We start from the raw sequence: 26,018 nt of genomic DNA, 5'->3' as shown, positions 1-26,018 counted from the left end.
TACAGCAAGAGCAGTCCCTGAAATAAAGCGCAGCACAATGAAAACAGTAAAGAGAGATTTTAAAATGGACCTTCTTCTCCGCTGTGACGAGCTCCTGCTGCATGATCACACTTAAGCTAACCAAACACTGGACGGCAAAGGACAAGATGGAAGACACCATGAAACAACACCAACAAGAGCAGCCAACCAGCCATGAGGATGAGGCCCCAACAGGAGGAACAAAAAGTGCGGAGACACAGACGAAAGGAAAATCTATTACTGAACAGTCAGGTTGAGAAATCGGCAAGTGAGAGTGTGGGGCAGTGTTACTGTCACAGTGAGAGTATCTAACCTCAGAGCAGAGCATCAAAGAAGGGAGGGGCAGGTAAGCAGGGGCAATGCAGTCACGAGAGGAAGCACCTGGGCCCTGGGACTGTAGCTTTTAACACCTTGGCAAGTCTAGCTCAACAGGCAAGCTCTGAGCTTGCTTCCAGTGGTCGTCCAACAGTGGAGTGTGAAGGGGCTCCTTCCACAATCCATGACTGAGTCATTTGTACACCCTCCCCAACCCCATACCCATTCCCCAGATTTAACAACAGCAAGGTCGTTCTCCAATAGCACTGTCATCAACATCTTTAACCGAAGACTGATGGTCGAATCAGAGAGCACCGGGCGCAGCTTTGAATAAACTGAGTTTCTATAGCACTTGACATGTTGCAATGTACAGACACACAAAGAACACCCACATTTTAATACTGCACTACAGTGTCTTAAGTCTCCCAATCACCCCAGCAAATGATGCCGATAGGCTCCGCTTATTTCATGCTCTGCCCCCATGTCAGTAACTAGTTTACCTTCAGGTACTGCGGGCAGCAGAATGTGGAGGGAAATAAAAAAAAGAAAAAGGGAAGGGAAACACAAGTGGCAATGACACTGTCTTAATAGGCAATGATTAACCCAGCCATCGGCCCCTGACAGGCTGAAGTGCTCAGCAGTTCACAGCAGGTGCTAGGCAGTTTGAAAAACACACATTCAGGGGAATGGGGTGGGCCTGTGGGCTCTCGGAGAGGTAACACAGTCTGCCATTCATGGGCAGATACAGGGGGAGTTGCCCCGCCACCCCCCACCACTGGCATAATGCAGACAGCAGGATCAAATCTTTCTTGCAGATAACTGGGTTTATTAATTCTATGATCCCACAGCCTGCAGGTTAATGGTTATGATACACTCCACCGTGGAAACTCCAGTAAGGGACTCCAAGACTCCACTGTACTTCCCAGCAAAACTGCAGAGAAGAGGACGACTGAAAGGCACCACCATAGCAGCAGTCAGCAGTGTGAGTTCAGACTCCAAGTCTTGCTATCACCAGCGCAGTCTCACAATGTACTGCCAAGGTAGCAGTCAGCAACACAGTAGGCTCTACCGGGTCAGGCTGTAGGCTCTGCTGGGATGGGCTGTAGGCTCCGCCGGGGAGGTCAGCTGCAGCCCTGGGAAGGCCACACTTTGTTCTCCCAGTGGGGTCTGCTTTCCACAGTCAGAGCACCATAGGCAAAGTTCCTTACTGCAGAACTCGGGGAGCTGCCGGGAGGGCTCAGGGACCAATCACAGCGTAACCCCTCCCCGCTAAGTAGCACTAAGTATGCGGGATGGGAGCTGGTGGAGTGAAACAAAATATACATTTAATCACAGTTCGGTCCTAGAAGTTAAGAGCCTTGGAGCAACACTTCCTTCTTTACTAGTTTTGAACACCAGTCCACATTTCACGGCCAGCCAGCGACTATGTGCTGTCCTTTGGTCTGTGTTTCACTTCTGAGGTCAGACCACCAGGTGGAGCACACTCCTACTGCAAATGCTCCCAACTGCTGGGGGGAGCAACAGTGAAGGCAAGGAGAAGGCAGGAGGCACCCCCTTCAAACCTCCCCCTCGCCTCGAGGACTGTCCCCCCTTTCCCCTCCCCCTCCCAGGACTGTCCCCCCCCATCCCCCCTCCCCCAACTGCCCCCCAGGTCTGTCCATCTCCTGCCCTAAAGGACAGTCCCCCTAACCCCTCCCCACTCCAGGATTGTCCCCCCTCACCCCCACCCCGCCCCAGGACTGTCCATCTTCCGCCCCCAGGACTATCAGGCTCTTCCCCCCCTCCCCCCTGGACTGTCCCCCTCCCTGCCCCCTACCCCCTCCAGGACTGTCAGGCTCTTCCCCACTTCCCCCTGGACTGTCCCCTCCCTACCCCCCTCCTCCCTCCAGGACTGTTGCCCCTTCCCTCCACCCCGCCCCCCCCCCCCAGGACTGTTCCACCTTCCCCCAAACCACCTACCACCCCTTGGAATGTCCCCCCTCCCACCCCCCAGGACCTTTCCCCCTTCCCACCCACCCCCAGGACTGACCCCCTTCTTACACCAGCAGGACTCTCCCCCCTCCCACTCCCAGGACTCTGCCCCTTTCCCCCTCCCCCCATGCCACCCCCAGGACTCTCTCCGCTTTGCCCTTCCATCTTCCAAGACTACCCCCTATCTCCCCCTCCCATCCCCACACTCCGGACTGCCCCCACCCCCAGGACTGCCCCCTTCCCTCCTACCCTCCTCCCCCCACCATCCCCCATAACTTCCCCACTCACAGTTTCCAGGACTGCTCCCCTTCCTCACGACACAACTGCTCCCCTTCTCCCCTCCCACACACCCCCCCAGGACTGGCCCCGCCCCAAAATCCCAGGACAGCCCCCACTCTCCATCACCCAATGACTGCACTACCCTGCAAACCACACCCCCATCAGGAATGGCACCCTTCCCCCCTCACCCCAGGAAAGGCCCCCCCCCCTCCCCCCCCACCAACCCCAAGAATGGTCCCCCTCACCTACCACCACCCCCTCAACCTCACCAACCCCTCCTCGCCACCCCCCCACGAGGAATGGTACCTCACCCCCAAACCAGAAGACAGAAACCCCACCCCCTGCCCCACCCGGGACTCAAATAACCCTCCCCCCACCCATTTGAAAGAAACCCCTCCCCCGCCCCCTGCCCTGGCGACAGAAACCTCTCCTCCAACCCTCACCCAGAAGAGAGAAACCTCCCCCCACCCTCACCCAGAAGAGAGAAACCCCTCCCCCCGCCCTGGCGACAGAAACCTCCCCCCACCCTCACCCAGAAGAGAGAAACCCCTCCCCCCGCCCCCTGATGTGGCTCCAGAAACCCCTCCCCCACGCCCTGGCGTCGGAAACCCCTCCCCCCGTCCTCACCCAGGAGAAAAAAAACCTCCCCCCACCCTCACCCAGAAGAGAGAAACCCCTCCCCCGCCCCCTGCCCTCACCCAGGAGACAGAAACCCCTCCCCCCGCCCTGGCGACAGAAACCTCTTCCCCCGCCCTCACCCAGAAGAGAGAAACCCCTCCCCCGCCCCCTGCCCTGGCGACAGAAACCCCTCCCCCTGCCCCCACCCAGGAGACAGAAACCCCTCCCCCCAGGAGACTAGACACTTCACTGCCAACGTTGCTCCTAGTTTGCATGTATGTATGACCCAGGAGACCTGTGTTCCCACACCTTTCCTCCCAGCCATGTTTTGGGGTGAAATATCCTGGGAAGATGGCAGAGGGTTGGCTGTGGACACTGGCACCACTGGTGGGCAAGTTGGAATGTGTGACTGGGCAGTCTGCGCCTGCAGAGAGCATCGCCACAAAGGGCTGTGGGTAAGGAGATGGACAACAGGCGGGATGGGCTTGCAGCTTCAACCACCACCACCACTTCCCCCCCACCCCAGGCTCCATCTAACGATTGACTTTCCTTCCCAGGCAGACTGGTGCAAGCTGGTGGTGGAACCTCCCGGGCAGCAGCTGCCGCCTCCTACCTGCTTCAAGTGCTTCTTCAGCTCAGTGGCTTCCGGTTCGGGCATGGCAGGCAATACCTCTGCATTCGTGGGTGCAATCACCTGTCAATCACACAAAGACCAGGGGTCAGAGGCTAAAAGTCATGATCAGCATGTGACTAGCTGTCAGTTGGATGAGCATCGGTCAGATTTTGATAAGCATGGCTTTTCCTCTCAACATCAGTCATAGAAACACAGAAAGATTTATGGCACAGAAAGAGCCCATTCAGCCCGTCGTGTCCGTGCCGGCTGAAAACGAGCATTCCAGCCGAAACACACCTTCCAGCTCTTGGTCTGTAGCCCTGTAGGTTACAGCATTACAAGTGCATATCCAAGTGTTTTTTTTTAATGCGATGAAGTTTTCTGCCTCTACTACCCTTTCAGACAGACAGAGTTCCAGAACCCCACCAGCCTCAGAGAAAAAAAAATTACTTCTCAACTCCCCTCTAATCCTTCTGCCAATGACTTCAAATCTCTGCCCCCTGGTTTTTGACCTCTCTGCTAAGGGAAATAGTGCCTTCCTATCCACTCTATCCAAACCCCTCATATTTTATGCACCTCAATTTAATTTCCCCTCAGCCTCCTTTGTTCAGAAGAAAACAACTCCAGCCTATCCAATCTTTCCTCATTGCTAAAATACTTGGTAACATCCTCGTAAATCTCCTCTGTACCCTCGCTAGTGCGATCATATCCTTCCTGTTATGTGGTGACCAGAACTGTAGAGTACTCTAGCTGTGTGTTTTATACAGTTCTATCATAACCTCCCTGCTCTTATACTCTAAGCCTCAGCTAATAAAGCAAAGTATCCTGTATGTCTTTGTGACTACCTTATCTACCTGTCCTGCTACTTTCAGGGATCTGTGGACTCTGTTCCTCTACACTTCTCATTATCCTACCATTTATTGTGTATTCCCTTGTCTTGTTAGCCTTCCCCAAATGCATTACCTCCTACTTCTCTGGACTGAATTCCATTTGCCACTTTCTGCCCACCTGACCAGTCCATTGATATCGTCCTGCAGGCTACAGCTGTCTTCCTCGCTCTCAACCACATGGCCAATTTTCATATCACGTGCAAACTTCTTTATTTTCCACTTACAGTTAAGTCTAAATTATTTATATATAACAAAAGTAAGGGACCCAGTACTAAGCCTTGTGGAACCCCACTGGAAACAGCTTTCCAGTCACAAAAACACCTGCAATCATAATCCTTTGCTTCCTGCCACAGAATCAATTTTGGATCCAACTTGCCAATTTCCCTTGGATCCCATAGGCTTTTAATTTTCTGATCAGTCTACCATTTGGAACCTTATCCTTACCTTTGGAACACATGCATAAAGGAAGATGGTTGTGGTTGTTGGACCAGGACATCACTGCAGGTGTTCCTCAGGATATTGTCCTAGGCCCAACCATCTTCAGCTGCTTCATCAATGACCTTCCCTTCATCATAAGGTCAGAAGTGGGGATGTTTGCTGATGATTGTATGATATTCAGTAGTATTCGTGACTCCTCAGATACTGAAGCAGCTCATGCCCAGATGCAGCAAGACCTGGACAACATCCAGGCTTGGACTGATAAGTGGCAAGTAATATTCGCGCCACACAAGCAATGATCATCTCAAACAAGAGAATCCAACCATCTCTCCTTAATGTTCAATGGCATTACCATCGCTGAATCTCCTATCAACATCCTGGGGGTTACTATTGACCAGAAACTGAACTGCACCAGCCACATAAAAACTGTGGTTACCAGAGCAGGTCAGAGGCTATGAATTCTGTGGTGAGTAACTCACCACCTGACTCCCCAAAGCCTGTCCACTATCTATAAGGCACAGGTCAGGAGTGTGATGGAATACTCTCCACTTGCCTGGATGGGTGCAGCTAGAACACTCAAGAAGCTCGACTTCATCCAGGACAAAGCAACCCCCTTGACTGGTACCCATCCACCACCTTCAACATTCACTCCATCCACCGTGACACACAGTGGCAGCAGTGTGTACAATCTACAAGATGCACTGCAGCAACTCACCAAGGCTCCTTCAACAGCACCTTCCAAACCCATGACCTCTAACAACTAGAAGGACAAGGGCAGCAGATGCATGGAAGCACCACCACCAGTTCCCCTCCAAGTCACACACCATCCTGACTTGGAACTATATCGCCGTTTCTTCACTGGCACTGGTCAAAAACCTGGAACTCCCTTCTAACAACACTGTGAGTGTACCTACCTCACATGAACTGCAGCGATTCAAGAAGGCAGTTCACCATCACCTTCTCAAGGGCAATTAGGGATGGGCAATAAATGCTGGCCTAGCCAGCGATGCCCACATCCCATAAGAACATAAGAAATAGGAGCAGGAGTAGGCCATTCAGCCCCTCAAGCCTTCCCCACCATTCAGTAAGATCATGGCTGATCTGTCCCAGGTCTCAACTCCTCTTTCGGGCCTGCTCCGCATAACCCTCGACTCCCCAAGATTTCAAAAATCTATCTACCTCCTCCTTAAATACATTTAGTGGCCCAACCTCCACAACTCTCTGAAGTAGAGAATTCCAGAGATTCACCACCCTCTGAGAGAAGAAATTCCTTCGCATATCAGTTTTAAATGTGTGACCCCTTATTCTGCAACTACGTCCCCTAGCTCAAGATTCCCCCACCAGTGGAAACATATTCTCAACATCTACCTTGTCAAGCCCCCTTAGAATTTTGGAAATACTCAGCAGGTCTGGCAGCATCTGTGGAAAGAGAAGCAGAGTTAACATTTCGGGTCAGTGACCCTTCTTCGGAACTAGAAGGGTCACTGACCCGAAACGTTAACTCTGCTTCTCTCTCCACAGATGCTGCTAGACCCGCTGAGTATTTCCAGCATTTCTTGTTTTTATTTCAGATTTCCAGTATCCGCAGTATTTTGCTTTTATCCCCTTAGAATCTTATATGTTTCAATAAGATCACCTCTCATTCTTCTAAACTCTAATGAATAAAGGCTTAACCTGTTTAGCCGTTCTTGATAAGACAACCCCTTCATCCCAGGAATCAGCCTAGTGAACCTTTTCTGAACTGCCTCCACAGCTAGTATATCCTTCCTTAAATACAGGGATCAAAACTGTACACAGTACTCCAGGTGCGGTCTCACCAACACCCTGTACAGTTGTAACAAGACTTCCCCATTTTTAAACTCTAACCTCCTAGCAATCAAGGTCAAAATTCCACTTGCCTTCCTAATTACTTGCTGCACCTGCAAGCTAACTTTTTGCGTTTCAGGTACAAGAACACCCAGATCCCTCTGTACTGCAGTATTTTGTAGTCTTTCTCCATCTAAATAATAATCTGCCTTTTTATTCTTCCTACCAAAGTAGATGACCTCACACTTTCCCACATTGAACTCCATCTGTCAAGTTTTTGCCCACTCACTTAACCTATCTATATCCCCTTACAGATTCTTGTGTCCTCATCACAACATGCCTTCCCACCTATTTTTGTATTGTCTGCAAATTTGGATACACTACACTCTGTCCCTTCCTCCAAGTCATTAATATAGATAGTAAATAGTTGAGGCCCTAGGACCGATCCTTGTGGCTCCCCAACCTGAAAAAGACCCATTGATCTTGACTCTCTGCCTTCTGTATGCTAGCCTATCCTCAATCCATGCCAACACATTATCCCCAATACCCTGAGCTCTTATTTTGTGCAATAACCTTTTATGTGGCACCTTATCAAAAGCCTTCTGAAAATCCAAATACACTACATCTACCAGTTCTCCTTTATCCACTCTGCTTGTTATATCCTCAAAGAACTCTAACAAATTTGTCAAACCTGATTTCCCTTTCATAAAACCATGTCGACTCTGTCTGATTGCATTATGTTTTTCTAAATGTCCTATTTCTTCCTTAATAATGGACTGTAGCATTTTCCCAATGACAGATGTTAAACTAACTGGTCTCTAGTTTCCAGCTTTCTGTCTCCCTCCTTTACTGAATAGGGGCATCACATTAGCAGTTTTCCAATCTGCTGGTACCCTAACAGAATCCAGTGAGTTTGAGTATATTACGACCAATGCCTCCACTATCTCTGCAGCCACTTAACACATAAACAAATAAAAAAAGCATTGCTAAAATCCATGTGGATTACATCAAGACATGCTACCCTCATCAATACTCCTTGATACCTCTTTAAAAAATTCGATCAAATTAGTGAGACACGACCTTCCCTTATCAAATCCATGCTGTCTTTGATTAATTTCTATCACTTTAAATGTCAATTTATACTGCGTCTCAGAATTTTTTCCAATCATTTGCCCACCACCGAGGTTAGGTTGACTGGCCTGTAATTACTCACTCTACCCCTTCCTCCTTTTTAAATAACGGTACGTTAGTTGTCCTCCAGTCCTCTGGCACCACAGCTGTAGCCAGAGAGGATTGGAAAATGATAGTCAGAGCCTCCACTATTTTTCCCTTGCTTCCCTTAGCAGCCTGGGATACATTTCATCTGGGCCTGGTGATGTTTCCGATTTCAAGGATGCTAAATGCTTTAATACTCACTCTTCCATTATGTTTATACCAGTCAGTATTTCTCACTGCTCCTCCGTAACTACAATGTCAGCATCATACCCTCTTTTGTGAAGACAGACACAACGTATTCATTAAAAACCGTGCCCACAGTTTCCGCCTTCACACGCAAGTTATCTTTTAGGTCTCTAATTGGCCCTACACTTTCCTTAGTTATCCTCTTACTCTTTAGATATTTATAAAGTGTCTTTGGATTTTCCTTGGTTTTGCTTGTCAATTTGTTTTTATACCCTTTCTTTGCTTTTCTAACTTTTTTTTAATTTCACCTCTACATTTTCTATACTCCTCTAGGCTTTCTGCCGTATTGAGCTCTTGGCATCTAACATAAACTTTCTTTTTTTGCCTCGTCCTACTCAGATTGCTCTTTGGTATCCAGGGGGTGCCTAGATTTGGGAGTCCTATCCTCCTTCTTTGTGGTTAATATATTTGTTCTGGAGCCTCTCTATCTCCTTCAGTGCCTCCCACTGCTCTGACACTGAGTTACCTTCAAGTAGCTGTTTCCAGTCCACTTTGCCAAATCACATCTCAGTTTAGAAAAATTGGCCTGTCCCCAAATTAAAACTTTTACTCTTCATCGACCTTTACCTTTTTCCATAGCGACTCTAAATCTAACTGAATTATGGTCACTACTATTAAAATGCTCTCCCACTGAAACCCTTCTACCTACCCAGCTTCATTTCCTAAAAATAAGTCCGGAGCTATCCTCTTGTCGGGCTTGCTACGCACTGGCTAAACACATTCTCCTGACTGCATTTTAAGAACTCTGCACCCTCTGTACCTTTTACACTGATTTTATCCCAGTTATGTTAGGGTAGTTGAAATCCCTGACTATTACTGCCCGATTATTTCTGCACTTCTCAGCAATTTGCCGACATCTTTGCTCGTCTATCTCCCATTTGACTGTTCGGGAGTTTTGGGGGGGGGGGAAGCGGGGAGGGGGGGTCTGTAGTCTACTCCCAACAGTGTGATTGCCCCTTTTTTGTTCCTCAGTTCAACCCTTCTAGCATATCATCCCTCCTCACAGCTGTGGTTGCTTCTTTAATTAATATTGTGGCCTCCCCTCCTTTTTTTATCCCCCTCTCTATCCCATCTGAAAACCCCATAAGCAGGACTGTTGAGCAGCCATTCCTGCCTTTCTTTAAGCCATGTTTCAGTAATAGCTATATTCTATTATACTTCAAGTGCCCTTAGTTCATCTGCCTTATTAACTAGACTCCGTACATTGAAGTATATCCCACGAATCACTGAACAACTCCTCTGTTGTCTATTTTTTTGCCTTTGTTTCCAGGAAGTTAAGGATTGTATAAGATTAAAAGAAAAGGCCTATAAAGTTGCCAGAAATAGTAGTAAACCTGAGTATTTGGAGGATTTTAGAAGACAGCAAAGGAGGACCAAGAAACTGATAAAGGGAGAATAGAATATGAACGTAAGCTAGCAAAAAATATAAAAACGCACTGTAAAAGCTTCTATAGGAATGTAAAAAGGAAGCATTTGGCTAAGACAAATGTGGGTCCATTACAGGCAGAGTCAGGAGAATTTATAATGGGGAATAGAGAAATGGCAGAGAAGCTAAATGATTACTTTGTGTCTGTCTTCACTGAGGAAGATACAAGAAATCTCCCAAAATTAGAGATCCAAGGGATTAGGGGGGAATAAGGAATTGAACAAAATTATTATTAGTAAGAAAGTTGTATTGGAGAAATTAATGGGGCTGAAGGTTGATAAGTCCCCGGGATCTGATATTCTACATTCAAGAGTGTCGAAAGAGGTAGCTATGGAGATAGTGGATGCATTGGTGATCCTCTTCCAAAATTCTATAGATTCGGTTCCTGCAGATTGGAAGGTTGCAAATGTCACCCCACTATTTAAGAAGGGAGGGAGAGAACAAACAGGGAATTATAGACCTGTTAGCCTTACATCAGTAGTTGGGAAAATGCTAGAATCTATTCTAAAAGATGTGATAAATGGACACTCGGATAATAATGATCTGATTGGGCCTAGTCAACATGGATTTATGAATGGGAAATCATGTTTGCAAACCTGTTGGAGTTATTTTGAGGATGTTACTAACAGAATTGATAAAGGGGAGTTGGTGGACGTGGTATACTTGGATTTTGAGAAGGCTTTTGATAAAGTCCCCCACAGGAGGTTAGTTAGCAAAATTAAAGCACATGGGATAGGATGGATTAAGGATTGATTAACAGGCAGAAAGCAGAGAGTAGGAATAAAAGGGTCATTCTCGTGTTGGCAGCTGTGACTAGTGAAGTACCGCAGGGTTCCGTGCTTGGGCTCCAGCTGGGTTCACAATATATATCAATGGTTTGGATGTGGGGGCCAAACGTAGTAGTTCCAAGCTTGCGGATGACACAAAATTAGATGGGAATGTGTGTTGTGAGGAAGATGCAAAGCGGCTTCAAGGGGATTTGGACAGACTTAGTGAGTGGGCAAGAATGTGGCAGATGGAATATAATGTGGAAAAATGTGAGGTTACCCACTTTGGTGGGAGGAATAGATGTGTAGAGTATTTCTTAAGTGGTATGGGATTAGAAAGTGTAGATGTTCAAAGGAACTTGGGTCTCCTTGTCACTGAAACTTAACATGCAGGTGCAGCAAGCAATTAGGAAGGCTAATGGTATGTTAGTCGTTATCGCAAAAGGATTTGAGTACATAAATAGTGAAGTCTTGCTTCAACTGTTTAAAACCTTGTTTAGACCGCACTTGGAGTACTGAGTGTAGTTTTGGTTCCCTTACCTTAGGAAGGATATTATTGCCATAGAGGGAGTGCAACAAAGGTTCACCAGACTTGTTCCCAGGATGGCGGGACTGTCCTATGAAGAGAGATTGGGGAAACTGGGCCTGTATTCTCTTGAGTTTCGAAGAATGAGAGGTGATCTCATTGAAACCTACAAAATACTGAAAGGGATAGACAGGGTAGATGCAGCTAAGATGTTTCCCCTGGTTGGGGAGTCTAGAACCAGGGGACACATTTTCAAAATAAGGAGGAAGCCACTTAGGACAGAGATGAGGAGAAATTTCTTTACTCAGAGGGTTGTGAATCTTTGGAATTCTCTACCCCAGAGGGCTGTGGAAGCTCAGTCATTGAGTATGTTTAAAGCAGAGATTGACAGATTTCTAAATACAAATGACATGAAGGGATATGGGGATAGTGTGTGAAAAAGGCATTGAAATGGATGATCAGCCATGATCATACGGAATGGAGGAGCAGGCTGAATGGCCTACTCCTGCTCCTTTGTTCCTATGGAACTTCCAGAATCTCTTACTAATTTTCTGTCCTTGCATTTCTAGTTTTGCTTCTCTCCCTTCTGAATCTATGCTCAGGTTCCCATCACCTTGCCATGCTAGTTTAAACCCAACAGCATGAGCAAACCTACCCAAGATATTAGTGCTGGTCACATTGAGGCAGGTAATGCATGGGACCCCTGAGTGCATCTCACTCCCCAAGCAGTATTCAGTTCTGAATATGGGTGAAGGCGATGGTTCCTCTAGGGAATACAGCCAGAGCTAACTGTACCATGAGAGGCTCAGCTGTGCAGTGAGGGTACAACCCATCCGGCTTATACAGGCGCCACCTTTCCCAGAACTGTTCCCAATACTCCTGGAATCTAAAACCCTCCCTCCTGCGTCGCCTCTTCAGCCGTGCATTCAGTTGAACTATCTTCCTATTTCTGTACTCACTAGCATGTGATACTGGGAGTAATCGGAGATTATTACCTGTGAGGTCCTACGTTTTAATTTCTTTCCTAGCTTCCTAAACTCTGCCTGCAGGACCTCAACCCTCTTTCTACCTATGTCACTGACACCAATATGGACCATGGCCTCTGGCTGTTTACCCCTTCCCCCGCCCCCCACTTTCAGAATGATCTAAGGTTCTTCAGTGACATCTTTAACCCTGGCACCAGGAAGGCAACGTACCATCCTGGAAACACATCTGTGGCCACAGAAATGCTTGACTGTTCCTCGAACTACAGAGGCCCCCATCACTACTGCTTTCCTGAACTTCCTTTTCCATGTGCCCTCCCCCCAGCCCCCACCCCAGGCAAACCCGTGCAGCTGAGCCACCCATGGTGCCATGGACTTGGATATGCCTGCACGCCCCAGAGGAACAAAGAGGATTGATGAGGTGTACATTGACTTCCAAAAGACATTTGATGAAGTGCCACATAACAGGCTTGTCAGCAAAGTTAGAGCCCATGGAATAAAAGGGACAGTCGCCACATGGATACAAAATTGGCTGAGTGACAGCAAACAGAGAGAAGTGGTGAATGGTTGTTTTTCGGACTGGAGGAAGGCATATCGTGGAGCGCCCCAGAGGTCTGTGTTAGGACCACGGCTTTTCTTGATCAATATTAATTACCTAGCCTTGGGTATACAGGGCACAATTTTAAAATTTGCGGATGACACATAACTCGGGTATGTTGTGAACTGTGAGGAGGATAGTGGGAAACTTCAAAAGGACATAGACAGGCTGGTCGAATGGGTGGAGAAGTGGCACGTGAAATTTAATGCAGAGAAGTGTGAAGTGATTCATTTTGGTAGGAAGAATGAGAGGTAATATAAATTAAAGGGCACAATTTCAAAGGGGGTGCAGGAACAGAGGGACCTAGGGGTACATGTGCACAAATCACTGAAGTGGCAGGACAAATTGAAAAAGCAGTTAGTAAAGCATACGGAATACTGGGCTTTAGAAATAGGGGAATAGAGTACAAAATTAAGGAAGTTAGTTCAGCCTCAAATGGAGTATTGTGTCAAATTCTGGGCACCACACTCTAGGAAGGACATTAAGGCATTAGAGAGGGTGTAGAAAAGATTCACGAGAATGGTTCCAAGGATACGAGACTTCAATTATGCGGATAGATTGGGAAGTTGGACTGTTCTCCTTGGAGAAGAAACGATTAAGAGGAGATTTGATGGAGGTGTTTAAAATCGTGAGGGTTCTGGACAGAGTAGATAGGGAGAAACTGTTCTCATTGACAACAGGATCAAGAACCAGAGGACACTGATTTAAGGTGACTGGAAAAAAATGCAACAGCGTCATGAGGAAAATTTTTTTCATGCAGTGAGTGGTTAGGATCTGGAATGCACTGTCTGAGTGTGGTGGAGACAAATTCAATCGAGAATTTCAAAAGGGAATTGAATAGTTATCTAAAGAGAAAAAAAATTGCAGGTCTACGGTGAAAAGGCAGTGAGTGGGACTAGATGAGATGCTCTTGCAGAGAGCCGGCACAGACATAACGGGCCAAATGGCCTCCTTCTATGCTGTAACCGTTCTATGATTCTGTGACCACCGCCTCCACCCATATTCAGAACTGAATACCAAGGTGAAATACCTGCCTGGGTCTGCTTGACTGCCTGGTGGTCACCCATTCCCTCTCTGCCTGCAGACTCTTAAGCTGCAGAGTGTCCACAACCAGAAATGTGCTATCCATGTAATACTCAGCCTTGCAGGTGCACCAGAGTGAGGCCAGGTGCAGCTCATGTTCCTCCAGCTGACAATACTATTTACAGATCCGTCCACTCTTGGGCACTGAGACTGTACATCAGTCAGCTCCCACTGCTGCACCATCAGTCACACACACTGGTCAGGCAGCAGGCTCCATAACTGGGGTCCTAAAGCTTGCTGGGGCTAAAGTCATGAGCTCAATTCGTTCCACAATCAGCAAATCCCAATCTGGAGCCTGTCAGAGGGAGACGGAGAGTGGATAGTGCCCCCTCCACCCACTACCAGTCCCTTAGGGCAGGGTAGCAAGAAGCCCAAAAAGGATGCTCAAACATCCCTCTGCTTCATCAGTCACTTAAGCATTCGAGGAAGCCTTGGGGAGCGTAACCTTCCTTGCCATCTGGGGAATGAGCAGAACATGAGTGGGCAGGTCACAAGAGATGAACATAAAAATAAAAGAAATAGAGTAGGAGTAGGTCATATGGCAGGTCAAGCATGCTCTGAAATTCAATACGATATTGGCTGATAACTGACAATAACCGTGAACCAAAGCTGTCACAAGTTCCTCAGCCAGCTGAAAGATTGCATAATGACATAGCATCCTAGAACATCCCAAAGTGCGTTGCAAACAACAAATTAATTTCAAAGCACAGTCACAGCAGCGTAAGCAAACGTAGCAGCCCAATCGGGCAGAGCAAGATGCCAGAAAAAGCAAATCAACAACGAGCCAGATAATAGTGCTGTTTGTGTGATGAAAATTGACAGACATGGGAAAAAGAGTCAGCCCTCATCCATTAGTGCCATGGGACCTGTAACATCCACCTAAGAGAGCGGCTCAGTTTAACATGTCATCTGAAATACAGCACCTCTGACAGTGCAGTGCTCCCACAGTACTGCCCCTCCGAAGCTGCAGCACTCCCTCAGTGCTGCATCTCCGACAGTGCAGACTCCTTCAGTGGTGTGCTGCTCGAGCCAGCCTGGATTATGTGAAGTCTTCACTGATTGTAAAGTGCTTTTGGGATATCCTAAGGATCTGAAGGCTGCTGCATAAATGCACATTATTTTCTTTGTAACTGTCTACCTCGTAAAAAACTCTCATAACTTTTAAGAAGCTCTTGGATCTGCACTTCAACACCTTCAAGGCTATGGACCAAGCACTGGAAAGTGGGATTAGGCTGGATGTGTGCTTGTCGGCCGGCACAGACACAATAGGCTGATGTAAATGTGATATAAATTTCTCTGATTCTCTGGAGTAGGGTTGGAACACATGACCTTCTGAGTCAGAGGGGAGAGCACTCCCACTGAGTTAAGACCCTCGGATTGGTCTTCTAGCCTTCCTTGGTTTTGGAGAGGGCAAGGCGCAGAGCAATGACCAGTTAGAACCTCACAGGTTCAGGTGTGAACTAAAGCAATATTGAGAGTGATGTTGATGAGCACCAAACTGCAGAAAAGAGAAAGTCTCGCCATGAATGAACATCAGGACAAAGTGAAGACAAAAACTCCACCCCACCCCATCCCACCCACTGCAGATTCACTCAGAACACTACAGCTTCCTTGAGCTCTTTACCTTGTTAGCATCCAGGTCAACGAGCCACACATCATCTGGCATCCGAAAATCAGATTTATAAAGGAGGAAGCTGGCTGGAATTCCAATGATGTAGGGGGTTGGAGCAAGCAGCAGCTGAAGAACAACAAGCGGCTGGTTGTCAGTGATTCCTGAACAAGCACACCGATCAATACAAAGCACATATGTACCTCAACCCATCCCATCACACACACACGGTATAAACCTCACCCCTATCCCACCATCACACGGTGTAAACCTCACCCCGATCCCACCATCACACGGTGTAAACCTCACCCCCATCCCACCATCACATGGTATAAACCGCACCCCATCCCACCATCACATGGTATAACCCTCACCCCCCCATCCCACCATCACATGGTATAAACCGCACCCCATCCCACCATCACATGGTATAACCCTCACCCCATCCCACCATCACAAGTATAAACCTCAACCCATCCCATCGTCAAGAATTTTTAAACCTTACCCCCTTCCCTTCATCATACACAGGATATATTGCCCATGTGCACTCTATCCTATCATGGACCCTCCTCACCCAGGGAGGGTTATCATCCAGTACAGCGACTGGAGGACTGAAGGAGATCACTCCCAGCAGGGATGCTTGTTCCACAGTACCCAGACTGGAGGAGAGACCCTGTGGGAGGGATATTCCTCTGTATACAGGTTGGAGTCCTGGACCACATCCTCTCAACTGTGCCACCACCTCTGCTGGATCTGTCCGAACAGTGGGACAGGACCTACCCAGGGATTGTGACAGAAGCATATGAGGCGCTGGTTGGTGGGCATGATTCTGCGACTACGATTCTGTCTGGCTTCACTTGCTGGGGGGTCAGTTCTCCCAAATTTTGGCAGAAGTCCCCACATGTTTGTGAAGAGGGACATCTGAGCTCAGTGAGCCTTTGTTGTGACCAAAACTGAATCCGCTGCCTAGATCAATGTAGGACGTCTGTTCAGTGTTATCCTTTTGATACAACAGAGTGACTTGCTTGGCCATTTCAGAGGGCAGCTACAAGTCACATATAGGACAGACCAACTGAAGAGGTATGTTTCCTTCCCTAAAGGACATTAACAAGTTGCTTTTTTATGAAAATCCAATAGCTTCATGGTCACCATTACTGATATGAGCTTTTTATTTTCGATTTATTTAATTAACTGAATTCAAATTCACAAACTACCATGGTTGGATTTGAACTCTTGCCTAGATTATTAGTCTAGGAATCTGGATTACTAGTCTAGTAGCATAAGCACTAAACCACTGTACCCAATACAGATAGGTGTTTGTGTGGCCGCAAATGTGACTCCAGGATGGTCTGTTGCCTCCCTGGTGCTAGGGTCAGGGAGTCACAGAGTGGCTGCAGGACATTCTGAAGGGGGAGGGTGACAGTCAGAGGTCGTGGTATACATTAGTACAAATTACATAGGTAGTAAGAGGGATGAGGTCCTGCAACAAGAATTTAGGGAGCTAGGTAGCAGATTAAAAAGCAGGACCTCAAAGGTTGGAATCTCTGGATTACTCCCAGTGCCACGTGCTAGTGAGTATAGGAATAGGAGGATGGAGCAGATGAATGCGTGGCTGAGGAGATGGTGCAGGAGGGAGGGCTTTAGTTTCCTGGATCACTGGGTCTGTTTCTGGCAAAGGTGGGACCTGTACAAGTTGGATGTGTTGCACCTGAACTGGAACGGGACCAACATCCTTGCTGGGAGGTTTGTTAGTGTTGTTAGTGGGGGGTTTAAACTAATTTGGCAGGGGGATGAGATACAGAGTGGAGGTACAGCAGGGGGTGATGTACAGTCAAATATAGAAGAGAAACTGAGTCAGTCTGAAAGGCAAAGCAAATATAGACCTGTTAAGGCACAAGTGAAAAATGCAAGGCCGGATTGCATCTATTTTAAGGCAAGGAGTCTTACGAGTAAGGCAGACGAATTGAAGGCATTGATTAGCACATGGGATTATGATATTATTGCTATCACAGCGGTTGAGGGAGGGACAGGTCTGGCAGCTCAATATTCCAAGGTATAGAATTTCAGGCGAGACAGGGGAGGGGGTAAAAGAGGAGGTGGCATTGCACTGTTGATCAAGGAGTCAATTACTGCAGTAAGGACGGATGATATCTTAGAAGGTTCCTCAAATGGGGCCAATTGGGTAGAACTTAAAAACAAAAAGGGGGCAATCACTTGGCTGGGAGTGTACTACAGTCAGGGAAAGATAGAGGAGCAGTTATGTAGGCAAATCTCAGAGAGGTGTAAAAATAATAGGATAATAATAGTAGGGGATTTCAACTTCCCAATATCAACTGGGATAGTCTTAGTGCAAAAGGCTTAAAGGGGGCGGAATTCTTAAAATGCATACAGGAGAGCTTTTTGAGCCAGTACATAGAAAGCCCGACAAGAGAAGGGGCAGTACTGGACCTAATCCTAGGGAATGAAGCCGGACAAGTGGTAGAAGTGTCAATGGGGGAGCATTTTGGGGATAGTGACCATAACTCTAAGATTTAAGGTTGTTATGGAAAAGGACAAAGATGGACCGGAAATAAAGGTACTGAATTGGGGGAAGGCCGATTTCAATATGATAAAACAGGATCTGGCCAAAGTGGACTGGGAGCAGCTACTTGTAGGAAAGTCTACATCAGACCAGTGGGAGTCATTCAAAGAGGGAATAGTGAGAGTTCAGAGTCAACATGTACCCATTAAGGTGAAGGGTAGGACCAACAAGTCCAGGGAACCCTAGATGTCAAGGGATATAGAGGATTGGATAAGGAACAAAGAAAAGAGGCTTATGGCAGATTCAGAGCGCAGAAAACAGCGGAGGCACTAGAGGAGTATAGAAAGTGTAGGGGTTACTTAAATAAGTAATTAGGAGAGCGAAGAGGGAAAATGAGAAAACACTGGCGGGCAAGATAAAGGAAAATCCTAAGGCATTTTAAAAGTATATTAAGGGCAAGAGGATAACCAGGGAAAGAATAGGGCCCAAAGTGGCAATGTGTGTGTGGAACCGGAGGACATAGATGAGGTTTTAAATGATTACATTTCATCTGTGTTCACTATGGAGAAGGACAATGTAGGTGTAGAGATCAGGGAGGGGGATTGTGATAACTTGAACATATTAGCATTGAAAGGAAGGAAGTATTAGCTGTTTTAGCGGGCTTAAAAGTGGATAAATCCCCAGGCCCAGATGAGATGTATCCCAGGCTGTTATGTGAGGCAAGGGAGGAGATAGCAGGGGTCTGACACAAATTTTCAAATCCTCTCTGGCCATAGGAGAGGTACCAGAGGATTGGAGGACAGCGAATGTGGTCCCATTATTCAAGAAGGGTAGCAGGGATAAACCAGGTAATTACAGGCCAGTGAGTCTAACATCAGTGGTTGGGAAACTATTGGAAAAAATTCTGAAGGATCAGAATTAATCTCCACTTGGAGAGGCAGGGATCAATCAGGGATAGTCAGCATGGCTTTGTCAAGGGGAGATCGTGTCTAACTAACTTGATTGAATTTTCAAGGCAGTGACTAGATGTGTAGATGAGGGTAAAGCAGTTGATGTAGTCTACATGGACTTCAGTAAGGCTTTTGATAAGGTCCGGCATGGGAGAGTGGTTAAGAAGGTAAGAGCCCATGGGATCCAGGGCAATTTGGCAAATTGGATCCAAAATTGGCTTAGTGGCAGGAGGCAGAGGGTGTTGGTCGAGGGTTGTTTTTGCGAGTGGAAGCCTGGGACCAGTGGTGTGCCACAGGGATCGATGCTGGGACCCTTGCTGTCTGTTTTTTTAAATTTTATTTAGAGATACAGCACTGAAACAGGCCCTTTGGCCCACCTAGTCTGTGCCAACCAACAACCAGCCATTTTATACTAATCCTACATTAATCCCATATTCCCTACCACATCCCACCATTTTCCTACCACCTACCTACATTAGGGGCAATTTACAATGGCCAATTTACCGATCAACCTGCAAGTCTTTGGCTGTGGGAGGAAACCGGAGCACCCGGCGGAAACCCACGCGGTCACAGGGAGAACTTGCAAACTCCACACAGGCAGTACCCGGAACCGAACCCGGGTCCCTGGAGCTGTGAGGCTGCGGTACTAACCACTGCGCCGCCCCGTCTGTAGTGTACATTAATGATTTAGACGTGAATATAGGAGATATGATCAGTAAGTTCTCGGATGGCACGAAAATTGGTGGTGTCGTAAATATTGAGGAGGAAAGCCTTAGATTACAGGACGATTTAAATAGGCTGGTAAGATGGGCAGAGAAGTGGCAAATGGAATTTAATCCTGAGAGGTGTGAGGGGATGCATTTTGGGAGGACTAACAAGGGAATATACAATGGATGGTAGGACCCTAGGAGGTACAGGGGGTCAGAGGGACCTTGATGGACTTGTCCATAGATCATTGAAGGCAGCAGCACAGGTAGATAAGGTGGTTAGGAGGCACATGGGATACTTGCCTTTATTAGCCGAGACGTAGAATATAAGAGCAGGGAGGTTATGATGGAGCTGTATAAAATGCTAGTTAGCCACAGCTGGAGTACTGTGTACATTTCTGGGCACCACACTATAGGAAGGATGTGATTGCACTGGAGAGGATGCACAGGAGATTCACCAGGATCTGGGCTGGAGCATTTCAGCTATGAAGAGAGACTGAAAAGGAGAGGGTTGTTTTCCTTAGAGCAGAGAAGGCTGAGGGGAGACCTGATTGAGGTATACAAAATTATGAGGGGCATTGATAGGTTAGATAGGAAGAAACTTTTTCCCTTAGTGGAGGGGTTAATGAACAGGGGGCATAGATTTAAGGTAAGGGTCAGGAGGTTTAGAAAGGATTTGAGGAAATATTTTTTCACTCAGAGGGTGGTTGGAATCTGAAACGCACTGCCTGAAGAGGTGGTAGAGGCAGGAACCCTCACAACATTTAAGTATTTAGACGCACACTTGAAATTCCATAGCATACAAGGCTGCAGGCCAAGTGCTGGAAAAAGGGATTAGAATATAGTTAGGTGCTTGAAGGCCGGCACAGACAGGATGGGCCGAAGGGCCTGTTTCTGTGCTGTATGACTATGACTCTAACGTCTCCTCACACAATCCATGTACACTCCGCACGATCAGGAAGTCTAGCTACCTATTTGCTCTCCTTCCACAGTCCATATATACTCTATCCTATCATGAACTGTACCTAGAGTGCAACCCTTGACCCCAGTTTAGTAACTGTTTCCCCACTGCCCTCCATACCTGTTCTGCTGAGGCCATGCAGGTGGGAAGCAAGGGGATAACTGGGAACATGTATTCCAGTGGATAAATCATCGCGACAAATGCCATCACGCTCATTGAGAGTGCATTGTAGTCACGGGACTGCAGTACCACCTGTAAGAAAACAGAAGAAGTGGTCACCAACCCACAGCCCACCGATCCAACTCAGCAGCCACTGTACAGTCTGTGCACAGAATGAGTCCTTGTCAAACCAGCATCTGAGAAGCTGAGACATTTGTTTCACACACTTGCAGCTGCAGTGCTGAGTAAGACGAACAAACCTGGCCCCTGGACACCAAACCGCTGGTTCTCAAATGCTCCGCAACATGGGGCACCTTCAGGGACAAAAGATCATCTTGTCTGAAGGGAACTCGCCAACTATTAGTGGGATTAATCGACTATTGACAGGTCAAGACCTAAACAAGAGTCTCCAAACACCATTAGATTAGAGATACAGCACTGAAACAGGCCCTTCGGCCCACCGAGTCTGTACCGAACATCAACCACCCATTTATACTAATCCTACATTCCTACCAAACATACCCACCTGTCCCTATATTTCCCTACCACCTACCTATACTAGTGACAATTTATACTATCAACCTGCAAGTCTTTTGGCTTGTGGGAGGAAACTGGAGCACCCGGAGAAAACCCACGCAGACACAGGGAGAACTTGCAAACTCCACACAGGCAGTACCCGGAATCGAACCCAGGTCACTGGAACTGTGAGGCTGCGGTGCTAACCACTGCGCCACTGTGCCGCCCCATGTAGGTAATAAGAACAGAAAGTGCTGGAAATACTCAGCAGGTCAGGCAGCATCTGTGGAGAAAGAAGCAGAATTAACATTTCAGGTCTGTGACCTTTCATCTGAACTGACAAAGGTTAGAAAAGAATTAGGTTTTAAGCAAGTGTCGGTGGTGGGGTGGTGGTTAGAGGGGAAGAGAACAATAGGTAGGTGTGTGATAGGGCAGAAGAGATTAAATAACAAAGATTTCATGGGACAAAGGCAAAGACAGTGTTAATAGTTGTGGTGAAAGACAAAGCATTAGTCCAGAGAGAGTGTTAATGGCAGAGCAATGAGCAGCTCTGTGCAAAAGCACAAACATGAAAAACAGACACATGGTTAAAAAAAAACATAAAATAATTTAATAAATAGAAAAATAAGAAAAAGGTTAGTCATGCTCTGAAGTTATTGACGTCAATGTTCAGTCCGCAAGGCTGTACAGTGCCTAATCAAAAGATCAGGTGCTGCTCCTCGAGTCATCAATCTGTGTTAAATCTACTTCACATTAGCTAAATTTTCACTACTTTAAACAGCCCACCTTCATCCTGTCACAGTTGTGAGAAACTGGGTTGAACCTGTGACCCACGTTATGTCACAATTAATCATCAAGTAAAACTGAACCCGTGACCCTCGTCCTGTCACGGTTCAGAGTGAGATGGGGGTTAATCCGTGACCCTCTTCCTGTCACGGTTCAGAGTGAGATGGGGTTTAATCCGTGACCCTCTTCCTGTCACGGTTCAGAGTGAGATGGGGTTTAATCCGTGACCCTCTTCCTGTCACGGTTCAGAGTGAGATGGGAGTTAATCCGTGACCCTCTTCCTGTCACGGTTCAGAGTGAGATGGGAGTTAATCCGTGACCCTCTTCCTGTCACGGTTCAGAGTGAGATGTGGGTTTAATCCGTGACCCTCTTCCTGTCACGGTTCAGAGTGAGATGGGGGTTAATCCGTGACCCTCTTCCTGTCACGGTTCAGAGTGAGATGGGAGTTAATCCGTGACCCTCTTCCTGTCACGGTTCAGAGTGAGATGGGAGTTAATCCGTGACCCTCTTCCTGTCACGGTTCAGAGTGAGATGGGGTTTAATCCGTGACCCTCTTCCTGTCACGGTTCAGAGTGAGATGGGGTTTAATCCGTGACCCTCGTCCTGTCACGGTTCAGAGTGAGATGGGGGTTAATCCGTGACCCTCGTCCTGTCACGGTTCAGAGTGAGATGGGGGTTAATCCGTGACCCTCTTCCTGTCACGGTTCAGAGTGAGATGGGAGTTAATCCGTGACCCTCTTCCTGTCACGGTTCAGAGTGAGATGGGAGTTAATCCGTGACCCTCGTCCTGTCACGGTTCAGAGTGAGATGGGGGTTAATCCGTGACCCTCTTCCTGTCACGGTTCAGAGTGAGATGGGGTTTAATCCGTGACCCTCGTCCTGTCACGGTTCAGAGTGAGATGGGGGTTAATCCGTGACCCTCGTCCTGTCACGGTTCAGAGTGAGATGGGGTTTAATCCGTGACCCTCTTCCTGTCACGGTTCAGAGTGAGATGGGAGTTAATCCGTGACCCTCGTCCTGTCACGGTTCAGAGTGAGATGGGGGTTAATCCGTGACCCTCGTCCTGTCACGGTTCAGAGTGAGATGGGAGTTAATCCGTGACCCTCGTCCTGTCACGGTTCAGAGTGAGATGGGAGTTAATCCGTGACCCTCGTCCTGTCACGGTTCAGAGTGAGATGGGGGTTAATCCGTGACCCTCGTCCTGTCACGGTTCAGAGTGAGATGGGAGTTAATCCGTGACCCTCGTCCTGTCACGGTTCAGAGTGAGATGGGGGTTAATCCGTGACCCTCGTCCTGTCACGGTTCAGAGTGAGATGGGGGTTAATCCGTGACCCTCGTCCTGTCACGGTTCAGAGTGAGATGGGGGTTAATCCGTGACCCTCGTCCTGTCACAGTTCAGTGGTTTTGTTTACACACATCGCTGTTGACACTCAGCATTAACTCCATCTCCTCTCTCGACTCCTCCACTGTTGCTAAATTATCAGACTGCTTCTCTGACATTCGGTATTGGATAAGCAGCAATTTCCTCCAATTAAATAAGGAAAAGACTGAAGCCACTGTTTTTGGTCCCTGCTCCAAACTGTGTTCCCTCTCACTGGCAACAATCTGAGACTAAGCCAGTTTGTTCACAACCTCGCTTTCATATTTGACCCCGAGATCAGCCCTCAACCACATATTTGTGTTATCACTAAGACAACGTATTTCCACCTTTGTTACATAGCCCGACTCCACCTCTGCCTCAGCTCATTTGCTACTGAAACCCTCATTCTTGCCTCCGTTAACAATAAACTCGACTGTTCCAATGCACTCCTGACTGTACTCTGACATTCTACCCTCCATAAACCTGAGGTGATCCAAAGCTCTATTGTCCATGTCCTTACTCACACCAAGTCCCGTTCCCCTATCACCCCTGTGCTCACTGATATACATTGACTCCTAGTTAAGTAACGACTTGATTTTAAAATTCTCATCCAAATTCCTCCTTGGCCTCAACCCTCCCTATCTCTGTAATCTCTTCCAGACTCTCAATTCTCCAAGATATCTGCACTCATCTAATTTTGGACTTTTGTGCATCCCTGATTTTAATCGCTCCACAATTGGCAGCTGTGCCTTCAGTTGCCCTGGCCCTAAGCTCTGGAATTCCCTCCCTACACCTTTCCATCTCACTTTCTTCCTTTAAGACGCTCCTTGAAACCGACCTCTTGACCAAGGTTTAAATGGCTCTCAGGTTATGCAGTTCACTGTGAAGTCGGATTGAACCCATGACCCTTGCCCGAACAGTTCAGCGTAAATTAGGGTTGAACCTGTGACCCCACCCTATCAGGGTTCAGCGTGAAGTACGGCTGAACCCATGACCCGTGTCCCATCATGGTTTAGTATGAGGTAAGGTTAAACCCAGACCCTCATCCTGTCCCGGTTCAATGAGAATTGGATTGAACCAGTGACCCTCGCCCTGTCCTGCTAGATTGAGAATTGGATTGAATCCGTGACCCTCGCCTTCTCATGGGTCACTGTGCAGTAGATTGAACCTGTGATCCTTGTCCACTTATGCTTCATTGTGGTTTGGACTGACCCAGTGACCCTCTCCCAGTCATGGTTCAGTGTGAAGTCGTATTAAAGCCATGATCCTGTCTCGTCATGGTTTAGTGTGAAGTCTTTCTTAATAAGACGCAATGCTAGTTTATAACAAATATAAATTTAACTTGTTTTAGAACAGGTATGGTGTCCCGTGAACTGGTGCTAAAATTGGGAAAATGTGGAACACAGCTTTTGTCTCCTTTTCACCATCTGTTCAGCTTGTTCGGTATACTGAGCACTGAGGTACCCTGTCCCTCCTCACCTTATGTTCCAGTAGGATGCAGCTGAGCACCTGAAGGCAGGGCTCCACTCCGAGCAGCTCAAGAGGCAGATGCAACGGGAAGTCCACCAGGGAGAAGCGGGCCATGTCTGGCAGAGCGAAGGTGAGTGCAGGCTGGAGGTCCCGGGGCAGTATCTCCACATCCACCCTCTTCTGGCCAGGGACGGGCACAGGAGAGTGCAGGAGTCTGTAGATCCAGGACTCAATCTCACGCACATCGTGCAGGATGACGCTTGACTTCTCATCCACGGTCAGAGAGCCAGTGAACAGCCTCCACATGCTGTCTCTGCAAAAGGAAAGAGGAACCATCTTGTTACATAGCAGCACACTGAAACATGGCAGGAGGAAAGGCTCAAGATTGCAACCCTGCCCTCAGCCCAATAGCAGGACTGACTCCCCAAAGCCTGCCCACCACAAGGTACAATCCAAGAGTGTGATGGAATACTCTCCACATTGCCTGGATGGGTGCAGCTCCAACAACACTCAAGAAGCTCGACACCATCAGGGACTAAGCAGCCCACTTGAGTGGGAGCCCATCCACCACCTTCAACATTCACTCCCTCCACCACTGGTGCACAGTGGCAGCAGTGTGTAACATATACAAAATGCACTGCAGCAACTCGATACCACCTGCAGGTTCCCCTCCAAGTCACACACTATCCTGACTTGGAATGATATCGCCGTTCCTTCACTGTCGCTGGGTTAAAATCCTGGAAATCCCTTCCTAACAGCACTGTGGGTGCATCTACACTGCATGGAATGCAGTGGTTCAAGCAGTGGCTCACCATCACCTTCTCAAGGGCAATTAGGGATGGACAATAAATGCTGGCCTGGCCAGCAATGCCCACATCCCTTGAATGAATAAAAAAATTCAGATAGTGTCTGCTTTTCACGACATTTAAAACCTCGAGGACAAGAGTGGAGAAGGCTGCGCCACACCGCAGATCACACTGGTCACTGGGTCATTGACCTGAAACGTTAATTCTGCTTCTCTCTCCACAGATACTGCCAGACCTGCTGAATATTTCCAGCATTTCTTGTTTTTATTTCAGATTTCCAGCATCTGCAGTATTTTGCTTTTATATTACCGCAGATCACACTCTCATCCAAACTACAAAACAGAAATTCAACATAACTAAGGGGTGCAAAACATGGCTCC

General features: G+C 47.5%; 1 protein-coding gene across 1 annotated transcript in view; it reads right to left on the bottom strand.

Moving 5' to 3' along the window:
• The window catches only part of madd (MAP-kinase activating death domain), a 426,952-nt gene that overhangs the window by 328,757 nt on the left and 72,177 nt on the right, over positions 1 to 26,018 (bottom strand). Inside the window, exons 5-10 of the mRNA XM_068046784.1 lie at positions 24,842 to 25,145; positions 20,661 to 20,792; positions 15,417 to 15,530; positions 3,815 to 3,895; positions 834 to 842; positions 71 to 127 (exon numbers count right to left, since the gene is read on the bottom strand). Coding sequence (XP_067902885.1) covers positions 71 to 127; positions 834 to 842; positions 3,815 to 3,895; positions 15,417 to 15,530; positions 20,661 to 20,792; positions 24,842 to 25,145 — 697 coding nt within the window. The remainder of the gene's footprint in view (positions 1 to 70; positions 128 to 833; positions 843 to 3,814; positions 3,896 to 15,416; positions 15,531 to 20,660; positions 20,793 to 24,841; positions 25,146 to 26,018) is intronic.

This window comes from Heterodontus francisci, chromosome 14 (genome assembly GCF_036365525.1).
Source record: "Heterodontus francisci isolate sHetFra1 chromosome 14, sHetFra1.hap1, whole genome shotgun sequence".
Classification (NCBI taxonomy): domain Eukaryota; kingdom Metazoa; phylum Chordata; class Chondrichthyes; order Heterodontiformes; family Heterodontidae; genus Heterodontus; species Heterodontus francisci.
This window is presented reverse-complemented; position numbering and strand designations above follow the sequence as displayed.